At 34.1% G+C, this 25089-nt stretch overlaps 2 protein-coding genes across 3 annotated transcripts in view; one reads left to right on the top strand and one right to left on the bottom strand.

Moving 5' to 3' along the window:
* Window positions 1-8482, top strand: part of LOC109035818 (Fanconi anemia group A protein) — a 13215-nt gene extending 4733 nt beyond the window's left edge. The window contains exons 5-9 of the mRNA XM_019049599.2: window positions 955-1188; window positions 1920-2055; window positions 3227-3462; window positions 5446-5562; window positions 6279-8482. Coding sequence (XP_018905144.2) covers window positions 955-1188; window positions 1920-2055; window positions 3227-3462; window positions 5446-5562; window positions 6279-6530 — 975 coding nt within the window. The 3' untranslated portion in view covers window positions 6531-8482. The remainder of the gene's footprint in view (window positions 1-954; window positions 1189-1919; window positions 2056-3226; window positions 3463-5445; window positions 5563-6278) is intronic.
* LOC109035815 (protein scarlet) lies at window positions 8139-25089 on the bottom strand. 2 transcript variants are annotated; one of them, XM_072302457.1, is made up of 15 exons: window positions 24971-25089; window positions 24519-24744; window positions 23058-23106; window positions 21950-21999; window positions 20882-21015; window positions 20380-20532; window positions 19168-19409; window positions 17976-18201; window positions 16759-16790; window positions 15928-16033; window positions 14910-15134; window positions 14169-14304; window positions 13474-13579; window positions 12268-12368; window positions 8139-11677 (listed from the first exon to the last, which is right to left on the bottom strand). In XM_072302457.1, the coding sequence occupies exons 2-15, from the start codon at window positions 24712-24714 to the stop codon at window positions 11496-11498; spliced, it is 1938 nt and encodes a 645-aa protein (XP_072158558.1). In that variant the 5' UTR covers window positions 24715-24744; window positions 24971-25089; the 3' UTR covers window positions 8139-11495. The 2 variants fall into 2 exon arrangements, with proteins under 2 accessions (XP_072158558.1, XP_018905140.2); XM_019049595.2 differs by having other exon boundaries at window positions 24889-25087.

Here is a 25089-nt window from a genome sequence, read left to right as displayed (position 1 = left end):
TAAATCTATTAGCCCCCCTACCCATCCCAAAGAAGAGTGAATTTAATTATCCTAAAATGGCAATAAGTTATAATTGAAGATTTGAACATCCTTGCATTAAAAGGACCAGAGGCTCTGATTTGAGTGTACCAAAGTGGCAAGGTACATATTTTAGGCGGCATTGCTTGAAAAAAAATGTGAAAGAAGTAATGTTTCATGATAAATATGTGCTGATAAAAACAATAACTCCTCAGTCAACATTTTGAATAGATCTCCAAAATATTATGGTCATTGCAGGGGGAAGGGGGGTGGGGTCAATTGCTGGGTTTTAGTTGAAGTTACAATGGCTTAGTTTTCTAAGTTAAAATAGCAAAAGTATTTGCAAGTTTCACCATGTTCTAAATTACCGTCCAAACCTAATATGTTAAAAATTTATCAGCACATTGCATGAACCTCAAAATAAATTCGTCCCTTTTCCGGTGATTTATCACAATTTATAGATTTATTATTATGAGTTAATGTTTCGTGTAACTGCCTTTAATGTTAAATGTACATCCCTTCTCTCAGGGATTAAATTTTCGTCACTGAGTTGTGAACTTATTGACAAACTTTCATCAAATTTCATGCAATTTGAAAAAAGAAACTGCACTTTTCAATTTTGAAAATCAAGTTTTTGGTATGTTTGCATGGAAAAGATTCCTGTGATTAATTTAAGTCGTAAGTAGTGAAAAAAGAACCAAAATTGTACAAGTTTTAATAATTTTATAATTGCTTGTCAAAGATTTTTAGGAAGACAAGGTAATGAAGAAATCGAGTCCAAAGTTTAGACCTAGCAAGAGGCAAAATCTTGTTTTTTGCCCACCTGATAATAATTAGGAATTCCTTTTCCCAAAGCTTATTATAAATGAGGAATTTTCATTATCTGTCAGCTATTGAGCACTATCTCAATTAATTATTTGCGTATTTTCTTTTCAGGTCATCAAAATCCTATACACTGAAAATGCGCAGACTGTTCACAATTATTTAGAGGATCTCTCCACTAAGTCTGACTTCTTGGAATCAGAGCGGAAACGTTTTTGTTCCTCCCACCTGACGGAACTGTTGAGTTACGATCCAAAGAAAATTTCTCTATTTGATGCAATATCTGATCAAATTGTTTGGTTTGAGTACAAATCACCATCAAGTGTTTTAAGGCAGTTTGTTTACAATGTAAGTAGTTTTTTATAGATTATCACAGACTTTTTAAGAAAACTTGTCGATAACTGAAATTTAAAAATGCTTTCCTTAGATTGCAGTGTTACAAATTTTTTCTCAGTTTTTTTTTTTTTTTTTTTTTATAAGAAAACTTATCAAACTTCCCTTGGAATTTTCTGTGACTTTTCCTCATTTACAAATACATGTTTAGTTTTAGTTTTAAACCATGTAGATAGATACAAGGAAATACTTGTAGTATCTATAAATTTTGCCAGCTGGAGTGCAAAGGGTTTCGAGTTTCGTTAAGTTCTCGCGGAGATATCTCAAAATAACGCAAAAGTTGAACGGGTTTGTGTAAGATACTGTAGTGGCTCCCATTCTCGGTTGTTGGAGATCTCTATAGGCTTGACAGGGTTGCTACCGCTCCTAGTAATTTAAATAAAATTCCCTCAAAAAAAAAACAAACAAAAATAAACAAAAACAAATACATATGCATTACTCACCGAAAATTTCAAGGAGATATTTTTGTTACCTTTATTCTCAGAAAATGGAACAAAATAATTGCAGATTTTTATTTATTGCAATGGGATAAGTATTTTCCAACTTTGACCATTGTTATGTAAAAATCGATTCTTTTTAACTGTTGTCACTAGTAACTTATGGTTTCTGTCAGTGAGAATAAAATACAAATTCTCGAAAAATTCTTTATATTGTGGTCTGATGTTGGTCTACATTTTTCATTTCAGCTCCTCAAAGTTTTCTCATGCAAGGAAGTTTTTGAACAAATTTTCTCTGTCATCAGCGCTTCTAAGTTCAACTTACAAAAAGTTCTTAATTTCATTTCTCTGGTATGCACGCATTATGGAGAAAAACCTTGCTTAGGTCAGTATCACATGTAACCTGTATCAGTCACTCTAATCCATTTTTTCAGTGTTTTTTTTATTCCCAAGTTGGGAGGATGCTTGTCAATGCAAATTCCCGATACGGACTTGCAGAAAACGAAAAATGCATCCACATCAATCTGCATTTGCCCGCTTCAAGTTCTCATTGGAACTGAAAGTGATGTATGCCCTTTAATAAGGGAGATAAGTCTGAAATTTCAAAGCATGGCTGGTGAATTAAAATAATTTAATCAATACTTTTTCCTATTGTCGTCGAATTTATGTTGACAGCTTATCCCCAAAATTTAGGACTGTAGAAAATCTGGTATCCAAAACGTTTATCCCAAGTTATGCCACTGGAAGGGCAGAGAGGCTTGGGAGTTCGAGATTTTTTTGAAATTCCTGGCATTTTACCAAATTTTATAGCATTGTCTTCTGTTTTTATTCAATTTTTGCTGAAACCAGGAAGAATTTGACCAAGATTTTAATTAAACTCAGGTGTGTAAAATCTTTGAAGCTTCTACTTTTTCATGGACCTGCTCGATGGCTTACATATTTTTCTTAGCGGTTCTCAATAAAATTTCTCACCAAATCCATTAAGAATTACCTTCTTTTTCCCTTCGATTCTCGTCTTTTGACCCCTATATATTTTCTCTTTTTCCACATTTTCACACACTCCCGCTTAGGTGCGTAATCGGGTATTTTCTGCACCCCTACTAAAACTTGGAATAAATTTCCTACCCCCTTTCCTGGAATTTATTTTGTTTATATTACTTCATTATGTACCAAAATGTTTCGTCACATAAAACCAAAATAGTTCTTCATTAATATTGAGATTATGAAGAGCATACTTGAAACTGTATCGTGGTAGAACGGATCTAAAATGAAGATAATTTTCGTTTCTTAAGCTAAAAAAAGTCGAATTTACAAAAGCTTCAATGCCTAGTTCTTTTTATTATGCTGAAGTGGATGAAATAAAACTGTTTTACATATGTTACCCATGGTCAAAATTATACACCAGTCTCATGCTGAACTAGAAAATGAGGTCCAGAGATAGTTTATGCATATTGTTTACGAGGGCCTTTTAGGTATTTGTTTGAAATATATTTTTTTTAAAATCTCTGTATTTATATTGAACTTGCAACTTCTGTAATCCCTCCTTTCTCTTTCAGAAATTGTGGAGGAACGATTTTGTGGGGCAACCACAGACCATAATGATCATATGGTATATGTGTCTTTGTTATTTATCCGTCAGATATTTTTACAAGACTCTGTCTCTTTTCAAAAATACGCCAAGTGGTTCAAGAGTTTACGGTTGAATAATGCTCAGTTCAGCTTTCTCTTCCAATGTTTAACAAGGATTGTGCCCTATGAGCCTCCCTTGTGTTTGAAAATTCACATCAATGAGGTTAGCATTTTTTATTTCAAACTTTCTAGACAAACAAATTGTGAAATTTTACTAAATTTTCATACTTTTTGAATGGTTTTAATGTCTCGTTGCACATATTGATGGCCAAAGTGCGAAAACATGTATCTCTGTTTACGATGTTGCTGAATTCCGGTCATACTTTATTTTTTCATCAGAAAAATAGTCAATGTAAGTTCTTGAAAATTTACCTCGGTTTCCTACACTGTAAACAGAATAAACTTCAGCTATAGAAAGAAGAGTCAGAAGAAGAGAGAGGGATTTTATCAATTGACTTCTTTATTTTTACATTTTCTTTGCGTTGCGACCATAGTGCTTCGTCACGATTTGTGCATGGAAGCATCAGCCATGTTGAACACTGTATAGCATCATAGTCAGCAAGGGTTGAGTGGATTGACTCCTCTTACGAAATGTTCACCTTGACCGCAGTATCAAGCCTGAAGGCAGGAAGCTGTATAAAAACGCATATTTCTTTCGCAGATTGTGAAGTTAGGAGTGTATTTCAGACTTTCCTGATGCGCTCATTGTGATTTTTGAGCCATTTTTTCAAAAGAAGCATCTCTTCTTTTCGCTCTGCCTGAAGTTTACAACAGGTCAATACTGCTAAAAATGGTAGCACTAAGCGGTTTTGTGAAAGTAGGCGTATGACTACCAAAATTTCTTCAAGTTGTTTACAATTTCGGACCAACTTTTTCGACCCTCCTCGTTTGACTGTGGACTTCTTTCAAATCGATGGTAAAACTACCAGACCACGTATCTTGGTTTGCGATGTAGCAGACTTCTTGTTATACGTTATTTTTTTAAAAGAAAACTCCTCAACTTCCATTCTGAAAAACTTCTTTGATTTTTCTTTTTTCTGCGAGGAAAATTCTGAGTAAACTTCAAGGAGTGATGCTGATTTTTCTCCGTTAGAATATAATATAGAAGTGGAGATTTTTGAGCATCTCAAACGAGATATGTGGTTTTGGAGATTCATTGTCAAAATGGTACGTAGAAAATCGGTTAAGTTGTTCGAATAGTAAAATGAAGAATTGGACTGCATTGCAATTTGTATAAATTCGGTAACGTATGTTTAGTTTCTATGCTATAATCAGATGAAGAATTTATAGGTCCAAATTGCAAAATGCAGAATTGTCGTATAAGTCAAGTTTTTTCATGTTTTCTCGAAACTTGGCTTTTGGCAGTTACGGCCCTCTTCAAATAATCCATTTAATTATATGGTCCTAATATTTTGTTTTCCTCAATTCTATGCCTTTGAAGTGTTTTAAACGCACTAACACAAGTTGGTTCCGGAAAAAATCACTCGTAAGCTCTGCTATGAAAACAAAAAAGCTACAAAATAAGCCTGCGCCTAGAAAAATAAAAGCTACCTGTAGGTCATTTAAGCTGTATGGTTTCTCAGATTTCTGCGCTGGCTTTATTCCTGCAAATTCATCAGTCATTACAAATTTAAATACCTCCTTTACATGTCCAGTTTCAAATAACTGAGACAATACATCGTAGAACCTATCGAAAAGGAACGAATTTTTCAAGAACGGAAAGAGAAAAGGGAGCTTCATCAAATGTTCTTTGATTAAGTGATGCTCTGACGATTCATTCGCGTCAAGCCCATTTCTCATCTTTATGTCTTCATGTGATCGTAAAATCGAAGGCACCAATTTTCCAACATATTTTGTGATCTTCTCTTCCCTTGCATGCCAGTTTCTTTTAAACACAAGAAATAGATATTTTAAAGCATTAGAATCGAAGGAATCCGTATTTTATTTAGTTTCGTTTTTAATATTTATATCGATGTTAAGCTAACTAGTTGAAAGTTTTTCTAGTCTGCTACTGAATAAACTTTGAACGTAGCATTCTCATTGTCTTGATCACAGTATGAAGTCAAAAGGTGATTATTTTCAATTTTTTTTTCTTTCAGTGTAAAATTTCCTATTAATTTGCATAACACTTCCTTTTTATTTCCAGTTCCCGAATGTGCCATGTCGAACGACAGTTTCGGATTATAACTTGCTTGTAAAAACTCGACTCATGGACCTAAAGGAAACTATGGAGTACCAGGGAATATTCTATCTCTCAGATAAGGTACTTATCAGCATATCTTGAATTTCAATAAGTCAGCTTCACATACTGATGGCCAACAGAAATGAGAAGAGCGTGAATATCGTTCATCTGAAGAAATTTAAATTGTATTCTTATTTGAAGCTCAGCAGGTGCCATTTATATTTTCCATGCTAATTTTCATAGTCGACCACTAAAACTTAAAGTTGGGTTAGTGATACAAGAGCACAATAAAATGTTCTACAAAAATTAATGAACAGTCGTAAACGGTCATACCATCAGTACTTTCGTCAATGTCCGCAGGTTACACAGTCAGTGTAAATCGAAAATGACAGAACGACCTGTCCAGCTGGCCGCTGAATATTGATTGAAATGGACTGATAAGAATTCCTTTTTAGTTTATATTAACTACTACTTAGTTTATTTAACTGTGTGACCTTGAGATATTGACGGAAATATTGACAGTTTAACAAAGGTTCATTAATCATTGACTAAAGTGATCAGTATGTTCAAAAGTGCCAGCTAATGGAGAAAGCTTTACCTACCTTTTGCAAATTTCCCTCTTGCTAATCTATAAGCCTGCTGAGCCCCTAGATCAAGACTGTACAAAAGAGATTTGGCTTGGTTTGCAAGCCACTATTATTCAAAGAACTACTGTCAATTTGGAAAGTTTCAATCTTGCCTAAAAACCATGTCAAAACCAAAAAATTATTATAAATTTGATTCAAAATCTGTTTCAGAGTGGGCAGAAAGCAGATCTCCGGAAAATCATATCTCATTTTGTCGAGACTGGAGAGGTAGCAAAATTACTAATCGAAGCATCTGTTTTTCGAAGGCAGTATTTTAACAATGTGTTTCTACCCTACCTGCTTGGTAGCGAAAGTGAAGATCTTGAGGGGAAAACAAAATTCATCGAGCGTTTGAACAAACAAGGCTTAATTCCGTCCTTCCGTTATGTACAGTGGCAAAAATCTCTACGCAACAGGTCATGAAGGTTAGTTTTAGTTTCAGCCAAGGGGATTTCCTGAATCTAAATTTTCTTGTTGAAAACTTGATAAGAATACAGGTGCACTGGCCTATTAAACTGGAAAAAGAAAGAACCTATCAGTAATTTTGCTTAATGGTGCAAATTTCTGCATTGAAGGCGGTTTTTTTTTCTGTTTTGTTTATTGTTTTCTCCTCTTACTGTCATTCCTATTCTTTTGTGGTACAAAAATTTTCAACTTATTGTTAATATCCCTCTTAAAATGGCAGCAACTGGGCTGGCAGATGATGCTCCATTACCCTAAGCTTACTCTATAGCGTCAATAAATGATCAATAGATTAAAACGGAACCACTATGTCAGTTGTGGTATATTAAGTTCGCTAAATACATTCTCACTGAGAGTTAGGTACACCTACTTAATAATTATTTTTTAATTTTAAGAAAAATATTTAGACACAAAGTGCGTGACCAGGCACAAAGTGTAGATAGTATACCCAGAGTTTTGACTTTCATTTCTGTGATAATTATGAGAAACTTCTAATAGTAACTTTCACGATAGTTCGTGACTTGATGATTGTTTTAATATGTAATAATAACTTTGTTTAAGTTTATGAAATGTTATTTTTTTCCAGTTGAAGTTTATTTAATATCTGTGATAATTATGAGGAACTTTAAGCATTTATGAAGTTTTATAATAAGATTGATTTGATCATAGTTTTAGTTAAAATTTTAATATTTTTTTTTTTAATTATCATAGCAAATGTGTCTTTTTCGGGAGTAAATTTACACTTATATCAAGCCAGTTTAGCACTTCTTTGAAAATACGTGAGTTTGCTGGGACATTTTGACTTACTCTTGCATGCTAAGCAGACCTGCAGCATTCTCGGCAAAGTCTGACCTTTATTCAATAATAAACTCCAAATTTCTGTTACAGAAATTTTGTCTCGTGAAGTCAAGATTTTCATTAGGATTTCGTTCAAAATGAATTGGTACATTTTTATACCTTCTTTTTCTGGGTATTTTATACATAGTTAGTCATGAATCTAAAACATTCATTTATCTGATTAATCAGCTAATTATTGTTGAATGAAACCTTTGTAATGAAGTTCAAAATTAATGTTTTTTTCTGTCTTAGTAATACTTGTTGATAATACTGGTAGGGGGGGGGGGAATTATTCGCTTACTTTTCTTTATCTTGATGAAAGCATTTTCTAATTTTTAAAGGATAAAAAATGTTTTATTTGAAGCTTCGTTTTCCTCTGGATGGAAGTGTTGCGTTAAGAAAACAAAACCAGCATAACTCTCGTTCTCAATAAGTGCAACCACTAATGTTGTCTTCAAATCATTACAGAGGCTAATTTTTTTTTTTTTTTTTTCATTGAATCTTATGGAAGAATAAAACTTACTTTTCTCTGTCTTGACTTGATGTGCTATTGCTAAGTGTTCCAAACTTACTTTCCGTTTCCCTTTTTAAGAGGGACAGTTCATGAATGATGTTAAGCAATTTTTTGCTATTTCTCTCCCCCTCGATCTCCTCTCTATCACGCACCTCTAATATAATCGTATTTTTGGACTAAATTTGAAGGAAACAGGAGTGGCTAGTAAGAGAAAATACTTTCTATGCTGGTATAAAAAAACAATTTATTTAAAAAAATTACAGAAAGGCAGATCTGCATGTGGTTAAATTTTAACAAATGAAAATGATAATACAATTAAATAGTAATTATTACTATAGATACACAATTTTAAGCTCGAAAAAATAAAATAATGACCATGACTTAAAAACATTCACTTAGTCAAGGATCAAATTTTCCTGGCTACATTAAGGTCTTTCCACATTCAAATTTTATAGAGTAAGCAGGATGAACCAATCATTGAATCCATACACATTATTTAAGATTGTCACATTAATCAGCTACGATAAACTTGAGGAATTGTGTAAAGAAAGATTGATGAAGGTCAAATAATCACTTTTAGTTAATATAAATAGTTAAATTTAGAATTCCAGTATATCCTCTTTGTTCTGTCAAACTACATGTCCTATTTTAACCCATTGTCGGATCCTTAACTGAATCCGCAAGAACCAAGTCACATAACATGATAAGTCATCAAAGTCATCACAGCTTCTCAAATCAAACGTAATTCAAATTTTAAACGAGTCTACACGTGGAGGAATTTCTCTTGCTAAATAAATATTTGAATAAAACAATCGCAAAAAAATCAGAGTCGATGAGAGAAACAAAAAGGAGATGAAAAAGAAAAATATCAAGAAATTTCAGGGACTCTTTAGAGATAAAGAGAGAGTTTGACGAAAAATATAGAAATAAATAAATACTTTGATCGCATTACAATTAGATAAAAATCGCTGTGGTACAATAATTTGTGATAAGTCTTAACCTGTCAAACTTGACTCACAAAAACCAGTGAAAATGAAATGAACGAACTTACAGGTTTCTGGGGGTAAAACAAATGCACAGATCCTAACGTCAGGAAAATGATCCAAACATAAAAACTAAAGGTAAATAAATAAGAAATAACATGCTACCTAATTGAAAATATGAACAATAAATACAACCACAAAACTGCTAAATTTTTAGCACCTTGTCTTCAGTGAGTAATTTCCTGGAAATAATGACAAAGAGGAAATTACCAGATTAACTTGTGCTGCAGATATTAGATACGAGTAGATACTGCGATTTTTAAAGCACACCGCCTTCAATGAAATCGCACTTTTTATCAATGGTATTTACATGAAATTATTATATTATAATGACCTAGCCTGCAATAAAAAAGAACAAAAGGCACAATAATAAAAAGTAGACCTAAAAAAAAGGCAGAGAACATACTGAGCAGGTAAAATACACTTGTTTCTAAAGGCTATGATGCGACACATAAACTAATTTGAGGGGGCCCAAGTTCGTTTTAGTGCATTCGCGACTATTCTAGAAAATACTTTAACCTAGGATTATTTTGATTCAGAGTTGGTCCTCTTTTTTAAGTTTGATGTCTTGGCACCTACTTGAATAAAAGGCTCGTTTTTACTTATCATAATAATTGGGTGATGTTTGATTAATTTGCCTGCATAAACTGTGAGAGTGACAATTAATTTATGGAAAACAGATCACCAAAAATTTTTCTTTAAAACTTAAAGTTAATAAAATTTACAATAACAATAGGATAATTTTTTTCGTACACTAATTTAATAAATGAGGGTATAAGTACGGGGAGAGTGATATAAAAAAAAATAAAAATAAAAATGAAAATCAGCAATAAGTCGACTCAAGACATAGTCGGCTAAAATAACGCTATCCCAAATTTCATTTTGTTCACGTATCCTTCTGCTGATCATTTAATATCCTCATCAAAGACCTTCAGAACTATTGACGGCGAATAAAAGCAAGAAGTAATTCAAGTGATGAGTATTTCTTACCAAACAAATAAAAAGTTTGCTAACAATATTCTATAAATTTATTTTGAACTAAATTCTGAGTGATGAATGAAAGTTTTTTTAGGGCACTGGCAATTCCGTAGAAAATGTACACAAAGGTAGAAACATTTGAAAAGAAAAGAAAAATTCTTGTGAAAGAAAAACTGGTTGGACTATTCACAGTGGTCATCATTTGGCAGTGAAATTGTAGGAAAACATATCTTGTTTGCGGTGTCTTAAAATCTCCCTCCCATTTCACTTTCAGAGGAAAAGTTAGGTAAGCTCTCAAGGTATGATGTTGAGTATTTTTTCATCTAAGAAACAAAGTAATACAGGAAGTCTGAAACATCAGAAACAGAGATACGCATTCTTACAGTTTCACTGTTGCTTTGCTCAGTCACTTAAGAATAAATCAAAATTGTTTTTTTTACGTAGGAAATACATTTTGCCTATTAATCACTATGACTATTAACTTACTCAATAATACTGAAAATTGCGATTATTAAAAAAATACAGTTATTTGGAATGCTTTTCTCATTAGACAAAAGAAAAAAAAAGAAGATGGCTGAGAAAGGAAAATGATAATAATGAAAGCTATAGATGGTGGTAGTATTGTCATAAGTGAGACGTGATGTTATGGCAACTATGAACATTATAATAAACTGATGAATATTACTAAAAAGAACAATTAAGGATACTTGATCGCTTCCGAGATCTAATTAAAGACCTATATAGTTATGGCAACAAGGCAAGATAATCTAATGGGCAACAAAACAATAGATTATGCGGGAATGATTACAGTTCATAATTACAATTTATTTGGAAGCAAATATCCAAGAAGTAGGACTTACGCTGACATGATTCTTTCATGATAAATCCTTCTATGCCACTTTAAAGTTCTTCTGATGAGTTTAAAAATACCCGTAAACATTAAACTAGCGTTAATAATAATATATGCGAAAAAAAAATAAGAAAAAAGGTGCATTCCCCGTGGAGGGATAAAATTGGGGCAAAAAATTCTGATAAAAATAAAACCCTGTGAAGGTTATAGCCACGTTTAAACTATCAAAACTGAGCAATGTGTCAGCACCACAGCGTTATAGAGCAAAGTAGCACCATGCTAAACAAACCTCATGTAGGTTAAATGATGGATGGGAATGCAGGTGACTCCACCAATAACCACAGGACAAAGATGCTATGAGGATATATTGGAAGAAAGGCAAATACGGTACCAAAAAAATGAACACCCACTGGTTAAATGCTTATTGTAATGCAGGCGGTTGATATATTTAAGTTCCAAACCCTATTTATGAGAATTCAAATCATAGTTGGGTTCTTTATATTCAGTTCCTAACCACGTAATCTTCTAAGAAAAGGAATGTCTCAGGAATAAATGAAGGCACTTGATTGAGAACCGTTTTGGGAAGTTTTGCAATTGTCACAGAGACATTCTCGCTAAAAACTCTGAAAACAACAATGTTTCACATCAGAATGTCCGTAAAGAGAAGAAGTATCTGTAGAGTGATGAGTCTGGCATAATGGTGATTAGTATGTAGCTTGTTTCTTGCTACGTCTTTGGAATGCAAAGTAGCCGGCCATGTGCGCAGTGCAGTAGATAAGTGACAGACCAAGAAGATCCAATAAAAGGTTATTGGGGCTGTAACCGTAGAGCTGCAACACACTATCACCCGAAGAGAAACATGGAATATCCTCTTTCTCTGAGCAAGCTGAAAGATAAAAAAAAATTAAATTAAAAGATGATCAGGCTCAACAATTTTCGGATCATTCACTTGTTTCAGAAAATAGGGTTGGACGAATGTAGCTTTTCAGCCTCGATTCCAACATAAAAAAAATTGAACATCGAATTGGATTTTTTCACTCATGCTAACCAGCACCACCTCTTTGTTGTTTAATTAAAAGCAAACATTGGAAGAATGATTGATTTTATTTAATGTTTAATCTAAGATTCATGCGCTTGGAATTTTGGTACTGAAACTGTTCTTTTGGATGCACATTTTTCAGCAAATGTAGTTCATGGACAACAATGTTCAACAGTAATGTAAAGACTACAGCACTGCCTTGATACCACAGTAATATCATCTCTGCAGCAAGGAAGTGAGAAAAGTTTATTATCTCCTCCTTTCTGCTTTTCAGTAACTCAACCCTGTGATTATCTACGATTGAGAAATTCGACTGCTTTTGGACAACAGAACTTCAGAATTTGCAAGGCTGGCAAATAACTAAAACTTCAGTTCAGAATATATTCTTACTTGAAAAAATAATAAAAGTGATAGGTAAAAGGAAAAATGATGCTTACGGATGTGATCTACAGCACTCCATTGAAGAATAGAGACAGCTTCAATTCCATAGTAAAACATTGAAACGTATCGGACCCAGAAAAATTGCCATGGTGCAGAGCTGCAAAAAACCGAAGTGTCAATAATGAATTACTGATGTATCTGAGACAGATTTAAAATTAGTCGATAACCGAGGCATGAAACAAGTTGCTAATTGATATATAATGCAAACAGGACCACCCTTAGCATACTTCGACCTTAGAAAAAAAATTTCTGTATGCACCATGTGGCACCCAGAGAGATGCCCCTTAATGGAAAGAAATATGAATAAGTGATACATTTAGAGAATTTTGCTTGTCTGAGGTGATTTTTTGTAATGTTATTAATTCTGATTTTCAGAAGAAATCTTCTGTTGTTTTGGGCCTTTTTTCACAAAAAACCTTCTTCCTCTCAAAGGAAATACCTGCAGCTTTAAGAAAGGCTTCAACGTTTTTTTGTTTATCATTACTATTTCGAAAAATATAAAGCTCAATAACATAGGTTAATAAATAAATACATACAACATTTATAGATTGTACTATGGATGGCACATAAAACAATATGAGAACTTCCTCGAAACTAAGTATTAAATGCTGACTTAAACAAGTTCACTGCAAATGTTTTTTAACAATATTATTTTGTTAATGTAAGGCCAGAAAAACTCTAGCCTTAAACCACAGTTTTTGCCAGTTACCACAACTCTGGTGCTTCCGATCAGTTACAGCTGATGGGAAGCGCAATCAGTTCCTATGATTAGTTCCTTGGAGGACCGCAGATATCACCTCTTATCACACAGAAATGATATGAAAACGTCCCATTTAAAACGCGAGTTATGATGACCAGTCTAGTCTGGGGCGACCAATAAAAAAAAACATTCATTAAGACTTTTTTGTTAACGAATGTCTTAATCTTGTGATTCTCACCTCTTTAATTTACAAAATAACTGATTCAAAGAGGAACCTAAAACAGAGATAATAGAAGACTGTTTCTGCAGCAATTTAGGGTTATTTGTAGTTTCAAAAACATTCACTGAACCTGGTATAGGTATTAATAACATCTTTGCGAATGCAACTGGTTTATAGTTGAGCATCAACCGAAAAAGAGGCTCTGACAAGTCAGTGTGCATGAGCTTAAGTGCAAAGAAAAAAGTAATATTAAGACAAATACAAGAAGAAAGAACTACTCACTTGAGTGATATGAACAACCCACAAAATGTTAGAGTGATGAATTCGATAGGAACAGACACCAAGGCAGCGAATTCAATTTTTTCAAACACAGCAGAGATACAGCAACCTTGGATGGAAAATAAACACAAAACGGTACTTGTATCACTTAAGGATTAATTTAAAAGTTGGTGTTGTTGATTTTTTTTTCTCTCTCTCTCTCTCTCTCTCTCTCTCTCATTAGTCAAAAATTTGTTTTCTTGAAAATTATCTTCAACATTCCCACTTTTAATTATTGTTCGTTGCAGATTCAAAAGGCTGTTCACTAATTAAAATAATCATACGCAGGACCAAAAAAAAACAAAGGAAGTACATAGTTTGATAAAATCGGAAACGCTAAAACTTAAAAAAACTCAAAACTTTCCTTACATTGATTACTTCAGCCAATCCTCCTTCTGGTCCGTCACCCTCCCTCTTGTAAATTTTTACAATTTTTTTGACTGTTCATAAATTACCATGAATAATATGGAAACTCATGTAGAGCGATGAAGAACGAAAGTTACAAAGCTGAATAAATTTTTAAATTATTACAGGTGGGTACTCGAAACTTGGCAGAAAAAGGGCCAATGTCAGAGAATATGCTTTCTGATCATGCATTTTTACCAAAAATTCTTCAATCTTTAAAAATGACAGTTAAAATAAACAAAAATGAAAATTACCATAGGCTGATGCTGCAATAGCGCTGCAAATAATAGGGAGAGCAAATTTGCAGAAGCCCAGGAAACCGCCGAACAATCCAGCAATATTGAAAACAATAGTTGCAAACAGTAATGGCTCCAGAATTGATTCCGGCAACTGAACACCATAAATAAAAATAGATGAATAGAACATATTAATATAAAATAAAGAGAGGCAAAGAAGAAAAATTACAAAACTCTGAAAAATTTACAAAACTTAACGTTGAAATTGATATGAAATTAAAAAGACAATTAAAAGTAAATTAAAAGTTAATTAAATGTAAAAGAATGGATTTAGAAGAACGAAGATAGCTGTGATCAATCCAATGTTTTAAAATCTTGACGGACTGGGATACATCAAAGAAAAAATCAAAGAGAGATCTTTTTAGGTGACAAGAAATTTCTGTACCAACCTTAAAAATTTATGACAGATTTGCATGCTGGAATAGAGTGATAAAAATTGTTTGTGTCATTCCATTCCAAAATTAATAATTGCATTTGAAATTATTTGAAATCATGATCACTGACTGCAACTCCACAACGGCATGCCATTGCGATTTCAAGTTTTGGCATTTGCAAGTTAGTAACTGCTTAGTGACAGAAATTTTTTTTAATAAACTTGGGTTTACTTTAATACGTTAAAATCTAACAGACACAACTTGTTAAAATATCAAAATATTAAAGGGCAAAAGAAGAAAAGAGAGAAAATCTGCAAGGACATACCAGAATAAGAATTTTTGACAGATAGTACGGGCCAGGCTTATAGAGTCCATTTCCAATCTCGCGAAGTAAAATGGGTAGTTCACCAGAAAATGTATTACACACTCGGTAACTGAATGTAAAAACAGTCTCAACAATAACTAAATACAGAAACCCTTGCATGTTTTGGATACCTTCTTGGTTGATTATCAATCCTGAGTATGGTGTTGAGACAAGGAGGGCAATGAACTGAAAACATTATCAATCATTAGAGCAAGTACACTAATACTGACACAAGGAAACTGATTTGGACAGAAAAAACAATTTGTTGCAATTTACATTGAAAGCGTCCGAACACAAAAAAATTGTTCTCTCTACAAATTTTATCTCACAAAAAGAACACATTCTGTCCTTGAATTGAGTCATCTCAAACGTAAATTTACCTGACAACATGAGCGGAAAAAAGCTAAATCAAGTAAGGGTCAACAACAAACTAGTTTGCAGTTTCATTCTTCTATAAACGTTGACTTTTAAAACAGAATAAGATTCCTGTATTCAATAGTTTTTGCTTTTTCAAACTACTTTAAGTACCCACGAGGGGATAATACTGTGCTTGCAGTCAAAATCCCATACACCCCTCAGTCTCTCATCAATAGACAGCCCTCGATAACTGCCATTTGAGACCATAGAACTCAGATCGCCTGGCCAGGAATCAAACCCAGGACCTCTTGGTCATAGAGCCAGCGCTACAACCACTACACCATAGAAGGCCGACCGAATATTTATAAGTACAAAAAGCTTTTTATTTTCTTTCATGTAGTTTGAATGACTTATTGAGCCCAGAAACACTGCAGACCCATAACCCACCCCCCCCTCCCAAAAATTCCAACTTCCATTCCAATGTTATCAGGGGCACTTAATAATAGAGAATGTTCTTATTCCTAAAAATTGAGGCATTTTAAAGACCTGAAAGAATAATGCTTACTTTAATGCCCGACTCATCAACTTTAACTTTTCAAGCTTACTCAACTTGAAGACTTACCACATATAAACTTAATTTCAGCATTTCCTCTTGAGGTCTCCTTATTTTATCGATGAGCGATCTCCAAAGTAACCAGTATAACTGCATCATTTGAGAGGGTGATTGACTGAGAAATTGAAAAATGCAAACATTCATCAGTACATAAAATAATTTTTCTACACTATTAAAGGATTTTTCACACAGTCAGTATTGAGCAACTCAATACTGGCCTATTTATATTAACCGAGTACTAGACAGAGTTGCAACAGAATTTAGAAAATGAAATTCCCTGAAATTTCCCTGCCACATTTTGGTACTATTGCCTGACAATTGAAGACACTTCTGATAGTTAAAAACACATGATTAGAAACGGTTTTTAGGCAAGAACATTTGATAAAACAGAGGTAAATGGCTCACAGGCTCATTCAACGATAAAAAATAAAATAAAAATATACTAGAAGTTAAAATTAAAAATTAATGAGCATTAAACTCATTGATGGCCAAAAAGCGAAACGACATGTTTCCGTTTGAAACGTTTTCGACTTCCAGTCATACTTTATTTTTTCTGTGGAAAACTAGTCGACATAATTTCTTGAGAACTTCCTTGACTTTCCTGTTCTGTTCGCAGAATATTCTATACAAAGTTCAGTTTATAAAATTGACTTCATTCTTCTTGGAAAAATAAAAAAAGATACATGGTTTTGCACTTTAGTTACCATCCTGTTCTAATAAAATACAGGTGCCTTAGCATGGAGATAAAATGATACTATGACGTAGATGCTATTAGATAAATTTTCTGCCTGCGGATGAGTATTTTCAATGCTAGTACATACTTTTTAATTTAATACTCACATATGCATGTACTTGATGAATTCATCCTCTGGCTGAAACAACAAAAATACCGATAAAGTAGATAATAGAAATCTTTAAAAGATAAATAATTGAAGGCTTGTCATAACAAACAAGGTGCCAAAAGTCGATTTCGAGTTATTCACATTTTTCTTTCTGAGAACTGGAGCAAACGAACCTATTACTCTATCTTTTAGACTTTTTACGCACTAATCTATTATTGGTGCCAATTCGGCTGTTGTACAGCATGTTAGTGTTTAGTACAAAATACAATGTCAAACTCAATTTTTGATTGTTCCGCGCTTAGCTTGTCATTGATGATAAGTTTTAAATATAAGTAGGTAACGGGACAAGTTTCTTTGCTTCATATTTATGTTTAAAGATGAAAAACTTTTTACTCACTCCCTGTGATCATCATTTACTCAAATTGAAATCATCTTTTAATTAAGGAGCGTTTGTAATTTATGTGACGCCATTTTTTGGCATTTTTGACCCCTCCCCCCTCCCTTGTGACACTTCTGTGATGTAGGTCCCTATTCTTCAACATGTAAAAACAAAATGGCATGACGATTTCTTCGGCCTCCCCTTCTCCCCTAAAGTGTTACGTAATTTATGAACGCTCCCTTAAGAGCATGGAGACTCTTCAGGAAACAATTTTACTACTAAAATGAAAACATCGCAGAAGAAAAGAGAAAACATAGTTTCTTCTGAAGATGATATAATTGATTGAAAAAGAAAACCCATTTTTACTAAGAGACACATAGTATATTATGCATAAATATTAAAGTTTTGTTCTTATTTAGGCTAACATAAAAAATTCACATAGAAAATAGAAGAAAATCATCTCTCATTTGCCATTCATTGGGGTAACACATTACGAAGTGACTCATTACCATGGGAATATTAAATTTTTTAGAGAAATCAATCTTATTATTTTCAACAAAGATGTCTCAATGTAATGCTTGCAGCATTTTATCAGGTTTTATCACGCCTCCTTGCTCACTGATTAATAGTCACAGAAAAGGTGAGCAGATAACTGGACACCCTTTGAGAATCAATCCAAGGTGCAAGTATTATCCATATGCAAACGGAATTATCAGTGATTAGCGACAAGCTCGTTGTCAAACACTGAGCTTGGGGGAATAAGGCTTGGAAATCTTGGGAACTAGGTGAGTTTTGCTGAAAATTTCAACAGCTGATTTGACATCAGTAATTTATACCTGAGGCATTGATGATTCACTGTTATTGGATGACCAATTAGAACACCCTGTTCCAGGCAACTGTGCTTCCAAAAACTTGTTCAGTTTTCTGCCAATATCTGAAGACTCGAAATAACTGCAGATTTCGTCCAATTTGCTGCCATCTGCACTTTGGTGCTGCTTGAGGGCAAGCTGTGATACTAGAAATTCCGCAACATTGTATGCTGGAGGACAGACCATGTTCAACCTACATCACAGGGAAAAACATTAACAAAATCACATAAGAGCAACAGGCAGACTTCTTTATGTTACTGTAACAGGCTACAATGAGGGAGCAGTTATATTAAACCACCTTTGTGAAACTTAGACTGAAACAAGGATTAAGAAAGTTTTGGCCTCCCACATTTTCATGCACTCGCCCAGCATTCTCATTTTTGGAGATTACTTTTCACAATATTAAGGGCAGGAAAAAATGAAACAAATCCAGAGAAATTATAAATTACAAGGAGTTTTTAGATGAGCAGCAATGGGTCAGGGGTCAGAGTGTTGATATTTTTTGTTTAAATATTAAAACCACCCAGTGAGTTGAGAATGCAAAATCAGACAAGTACGAAGACAGTTATGACGGAATACTTCAATGCATTGCAATACATGGGTTTAAATAGGCTGCTTGAAGGCAGTCCATTTTCTCAACTTGAAAGCAATTTCTCTCCATGATCTCATAATGGAAAAGAATCGTGAAAAATATTCGAAACTCAGTTCATTCAATACTTTTTTAATAAAGTTTTCTCATGTCGTGGATCCATTATTATAGCGATCTCGTTACATTTTTCTTGTCATTCAAAATCCTGACCAACTTGCGTCATCCTCAGCATAAATGGACATACTTCTGCCAAACAGAACTACGTGCTTTAAGACATGAGCCCTGAGACCCATAAGAATGTATGCATAACAAGGCTCATGTCACAATGCACACAGTTCCGTTTGGCAGAAATACGTCTAAATAAGAAGCCTCGAAAATATGGAGAGTACATATAAATTTAGTCAAAGGGGATCACTTACTTCGACAGTTCCTTTTTTTACACCTGTTAATGCACGTGATAGAGCACTTTCATTTTTTAGTACTCCTGAAAAGGACTGGCCAACAAGTCAACCATCCGTGGGGCAAAACAAAAAAGTACATTTTTGGAATGATATTGGAACAGAAACTTACTCATTGAAATACTGCACTGCTTTATCAACAGGTCCATTGTAAGCAATTTTCCCGCCAGGAACCAGGAATAAAACTGAGTGAAAGAGATCAAATATTCCAGAGGCTGGCTGATGGATTGAACAAACAACCGCTTTGCCTCGAGTGGCCAGTTCTCGTAGCTTTTCGACGACGACGCAAGCACTATAACTGTCTAATCCTGTGGTTGGCTCATCACAGAACAGAATTGCCGGGTCAGTGATTAACTGAAAATTAAGTGGAGAAGGTTAGCTACAGTTCTTTCTTGGATACTTATTTTCTGTGTTCAAAAATTTTCTGATTTACTAATTTTCTTTTCTTTTCTAGGATAATAATAACAATATAAACTTTAGAGAAAGAAAAAACTTGGACTCAATTTTCAAGATTTTTAGACATGCGTCAGGAACATGGTATAGAAAGAAAGAAGAAGAAAACAGAAAAAATAAAATAATTCTAGAGTTTGTGCTGATAAGTGAAAACTTGCATGTTGTGCTTCAGTTTTTTGTTTTGACGCAATAGAATTTAAAGGAGAAATAAGTTAAAATAGGCTACAAAAGTGAGTAAGCTTATATGCTACGGTTTCAAATGTTAAAATACCATTCATTTCAAGAAAAAAATACCATGAGGCGTAGCTGGAATGGAAGAATGCCATTTGGAAAAATATTTTTCTCCTCAGAGCATTTAATATTTGAATGTCTGATGGCTGCTGTTGGTTTGAGCTTGCATTAATGCCACTTCTCCAATTATCTAACCACCATTATTGCAAGTTTGAATTGATCATGGCCCTGAGATTATTAGAAAAGGCACATTTTGAATAAGGAAATAATATGCTGAATATTAGTTCACATCTGGAGGGAATTTGGGTCAAAAACGTTTCAGAACACGCCCTTTCTCCTGAGTTGACACTTTCATTGCATTTGTTCATTTGTATGCCTGTGGATCCCAACACACTAAATAAAGGAGCAATTTCAGGTTTTAGTGTGTGACAGTTTTAGAAAATTAGAGGGAGATCGGTCCTTTCCGAGCACCTTCTTCACATTTACTTTTTAGTTTCTCAGCTATCGAGTTTGTCCCCTATAACTAACTTGAAACGACCTCATCGCATGAATTTTAACAATCGATTCAAGGAGAAATAAAATATTACTTGTAATTTCATGGGTAAATGCTTACAAACCAAACAATTTAGAAGAGGTATACCTGAACTGCGAGAGCTACTCTTCTTCTTTCACCTCCTGATAGTGCAGACAGTTGAGTGTAACTGCACTTAGTCAATCCGAGCTCTGTTATGAGAGAGGTAATTTTGCGAGTTCTTTGAGCAGCTCGAAGTCTACGGTCCATTTTCAATTTTGCCTGGAATAAATCAATTTTTAAGAATATTGATTGCTACACTAATCTAATCAATTTGCAGTATATTGTTTCTTAAAGATCATGGGAGAGTCCTGGAAACAATAACATTTTTCGATTCCTTGTACCTAGGAAAAGAAGGACAATTTTACTTTACATTTGGGTGGTTAAAATATTTTTATATTACAAAGTAAGAAAATATTCAGTAACGTATGGAAAATTAAAAACTTCCGAAAGATTACGCTTTGCACAAAAATACGATTGGAACAAGGAGAAAATGAAAAAGTACTTCCGGTAACTTAGAAATTTGTAATAAAATAAAGTAATGAATGGAAGTCAATGAGAAATTACAAACCATTAATTGCATGTGCTCAACAACCGTCAGGGTTTCAATGCATAAATCCTGTTGTGGGACAAAACCAGAGATTTTATTCATTAGCTCAACAGATATACTGCTGCCATTCAGTAGAATTTCTCCAGTGACATTACCTAAAATGAAAAGAAACTTTCAATCAATTATTCCAATATTTCGATCACAGTAAAATAAATCAAATTTGAATGGATTGATGGATAGATTTGATCGTTTCTTCAACTTTTTAAAGGGAAAAACATTCAAAACGCAAGTTGAGCAAGATGAGGCAATGGGTTGAAATGATAAAATAAGCAAAATTGCTGCTTGCTGATATATGCAATCTGCAGCTTAGAAGAGCTTCTGCAGTAGTTTGAAAGTTTTTATTTTTTAGGAGTTATATTTATTGTAACCTTCTACAGTAGGAATATATACAATTATTTTAAATTACAAATAAAGTAGTTACAGGAAACAACAGACTGGTTCCTTATTTACATAAGATAATAATAATTGAGTTACAGGTTAAAATTTAAACTTTACAGTGGTTTGAGAGTTCAGCAGCCTGATCGTTGAAATTTCAGTTTAATTGACCGGAGAAGACAACATTAAGGAAAAAGTACACGATTCATCGGTTTTGTGAGTTGTTCTCTTTGGTGTCCCAGTAAAGGATACAATCAATCAGAAGCTGAAAGCACCTCTTAAGTTGCCGATACATTGTCATCAAATTTACACAATGTGAGCTGGACAAAGAGAATGACTTACAAAACCGACCGATCACATAAATTCATTTTACATAATCTTGTCTCAACCGGTAGACAAACTCAAAAGTTCAACAACACAGGCTTGTCATTGCTACTAGACACTTCTAACGCAGACATCAGGTTTCCCACTTTCTTGCCAGACAAGGAGGTATGAGTAGTGCACTATTCGACAAATGTCCAGATAACATTGCTGCTCGGCTGAAAAGAAAAAAATATTTCAAGCCCTCTCATTTTCCATGACAAACTTTAGCCTTGGCATAACAATTGGACACATTCATACTTTTGGATTAAAAAGTTTTAAAAATTTAATTACCTTGGACTCGCTTGCTTATTGTTGCAAGCAAAGTTGTTTTACCGCAGCCACTGGAACAAATAGTAAAATTAAAAATAAATTACGATAATTTTAATATGATAAAAGTTACTTTTAGGTTGGGTTGGCACAATGTTTGGAAATAATAAGCAGAGAAATATTAATGAAATTAGGCTGAAAAACTTCCATTTTACTATACACTATGATAAAGAATAATTTCATATAGACCTTGAGACTTGGACATGACAATAAAGAGTTTGATCATGGACTGAGAAATCTCAGGATACATAAAATTAAATAATTAATAGGTAGACTATGCATCAGCTAGTGAAGAAGAAAATATCCAAAGATCAACAATTTTGTAAAAATCACATTTATTGGACAGTTAATCAAACTTGAGAATTTTTATCTCCTAGAAATGGCGAGAGCCTACTTCTAAAACAGCAAAATTCATTTTCTTATGTGAGGGAGTATTACCGTTACACATGTAGAGGGTGAAGTTATTATTAGAGCAATTATCCGCTAACTTTTGCCCGGCAAAATTATTGATATCCAGATAGTTTCACTTGAAGCAACAAATGGTCTATATATCACGATAAGGAACTGTTTCTGACTCAGTCATTCAAGTATTTACCTGCATGAGGAGATCGTTGGAACTTAAGTATGTCTTTTTTATCATAAGTTAAAAACAGTAGTTCCTAATTGCAAAATGTACCTCGTTCAAATGATGAGCCAACAGAAAGCATAGAAAATACCTAAAAGAGTGAACAATCTACTGTCCATTTAGTGACTATAAAGCAGGGGTGCTAAGTCTTCCAAGCTTCCGAGTTTTCAAGTGCCGGCCCATCGGCTTCCCACATTTATCTCATTGGTTTTCAATAAAATTTCTTACCGATCTCAAAAGTGAGGACCTTTTCCCTCTTTTGTCCTTTGATTTTCGACTTTGGACCCTAAAAAAGTTTCCCTTATTCCACATTTGTGTGGGCACATTTTCGAGCATTGAGCATTTTCTGCACCCCTGCTATGAAGATGGGTTTCTGTGTTTCCACCGACTATAGAAAGCAGATTGGACAAAACAAGTTAGTTAAAAGTTAAAAGATAGAAAACATACCTCGGTCCCATAATAGCCATCAAAGTTCCACCTTCAATGCATCCACTTACTAAGAGAGAAAAATGAAAATCTATTAAAAAGGAGGATAGGTAAATGCAGATCAATAGGTCTCGCACACTTACAGTTTCAATACTAGAGAGCAGCAGGCTGTTTGTTGAAATTGATAGACAAACCATAGACTAAAAAGACAAAAGAGATATGGAGGGGTCCTAGTGGTGGAAGCAGGTGGTTACAATGGACGAAGAGGGTAGGTAATAGACTAACTAAGGGCAACCCACCTGAGACCCTATAGTTAGTCCATCATTTTCCCCATTAGTCTATGAGAACCACCCATTTCAACCAATAGGATCGCTCCATACTCTCTAAATCTCTTTCGTTTATCACTTAGTCTATCAATTTCAACAATCAGCCTGCAGGTCAGCCCAAGGTAAAAAATGACTCCTTGGAATGATAGCTATAAACTGATGCTGAGTTCTCAGTCGACTTTTCCCTAATTTTACTGTAGGAATATAAACGCACATGGGAAAGTTTTAGTCAATTCTCACCTTGTTTGTAATTTTCAGAATGGGTGAAACTTACATTTTGCAGGGTGATGAATGAGACTTCACACCATACACAGTATAGGTACAAAGATCTCACATTATATGGATACCAGCATATAACAAAGACAGGAACAATCAATACAGTAAAAATTAGAAAAAGTAAATTAGTTAAATACTGGAAAAAATTAATAAGTTAAATAGACTAATAATAAAACCATTTGATTTATCAATAATTAGGAATTTATTTTTAGAAAAAGGATAAGTAGAGAGAGGATTTTTTTTGGATCATTGAATCAATTCAATAGGGGGAGTGACTAATACCTATACTTAAATAAACCTGATTATCTGCCATGTAAAATTAACCATGTCAAAAGTCATCTTGCGAATAATTCCTTGTAAGTACAGTTATAAGGTGTGAATTCATTTGGAGATGGGGGTCAGACATAGGTTTTCTCAAGCCTTAAGTTTGAATGATTTGCTGACCTGAAGTAAAATTTCAAAAATTCCCAGCCAGCTGCTACTAGCTAGTATTTCCGACGTCCCTTTCCGGTGGAGATCACGGTTCAATATTCAACAATTCAGAATCCGCATGAAATGATCTCTATGGAGTTGGAGGAGGCTATATTATAATTCACCAACTTAATTACTATGTCAAATGATACACTGCACCACTGGCATTGTGATATAACCCATCAGGGGCAATTTCAAGGATGTTCGTGCCTGTGCAGATAGTTCTACACACCGTGTGCAAGCTAAGTGCTTCAGCCAGCAAGCGGACAAACTTAGGGGCATTGAAGGAAACATTCTTGAAGATACATAGGAAAATTACAAAAGGACTTAAGTGACAACAGAAATTAAGTAAAAAACCACATGGCATGTGCGTGAAACATATCACAAGTCTCTCCATGGACTAGCTTACCTTTATTGAGGACATTTGATTTTGAGACGACTTGACTGCCCCAAAAGCCTTTCCCATTTTCTGTTTTGGGGACTGATACTGTTAGATTGTGCCATGATAAAACCAAAGGTATCTTTGAAACGTTTGATATGTGAGCACCATTGTTAGTCACAGAGTTGTAACTGTCTCGAAAACTTTGATAGCTCTCCATTGTCATATGGTGTCAATTGGACCTCTTTTGGTCGAGCTGCGCAAGACAAAAAGATAAAATGTATTAGAAAATGAGAACTCTGGCATAAGGTTAGGTGGCAGAGAATATGAGAACTTGACATACATTTTACATAATCAGATAACTGCAAAACCAGAGCACATGAGTTGATGAGAAATTTACCTGGTTTAGAAGTTGTGCAGGATTTTCCTGAAGCCTTAGCAAATCATAATTTACCGTGGGAAATACAGCACGTTTCACTTACATAAGTTCTCGTAAATAAGACTTGATTCCGAACAATGTCACGCGAATCTTTACCGTCTACACCTCTAGAAGACTGCTTTCGAGGTATGCAGCTAGACAAAAATTTTGTTATATAACACT

This window comes from Bemisia tabaci, chromosome 7 (genome assembly GCF_918797505.1).
Source record: "Bemisia tabaci chromosome 7, PGI_BMITA_v3".
Taxonomy (NCBI): domain Eukaryota; kingdom Metazoa; phylum Arthropoda; class Insecta; order Hemiptera; family Aleyrodidae; genus Bemisia; species Bemisia tabaci.
The sequence above is the reverse complement of the archived record's forward strand: the minus strand, read 5'-3'. Positions and strand labels throughout refer to the sequence as shown.

Excerpts from the sequence above, each read along its gene's own strand:
- LOC109035815 (XM_072302457.1), bottom strand. The coding sequence starts at position 24,714 with ATGACAATGGAGAGCTATCAAAGTTTTCGAGACAGTTACAACTCTGTG. Across the intron at positions 23,107-24,518 it reads ATCAAATGTCCTCAATAAAG|TAAGTGGATGCATTGAAGGT; the intron begins GTAAGCTAGTCC and ends TTTCTCTCTTAG. Across the intron at positions 16,791-17,975 it reads GTGAATCATCAATGCCTCAG|CCAGAGGATGAATTCATCAA; the intron begins GTATAAATTACT and ends TTGTTGTTTCAG.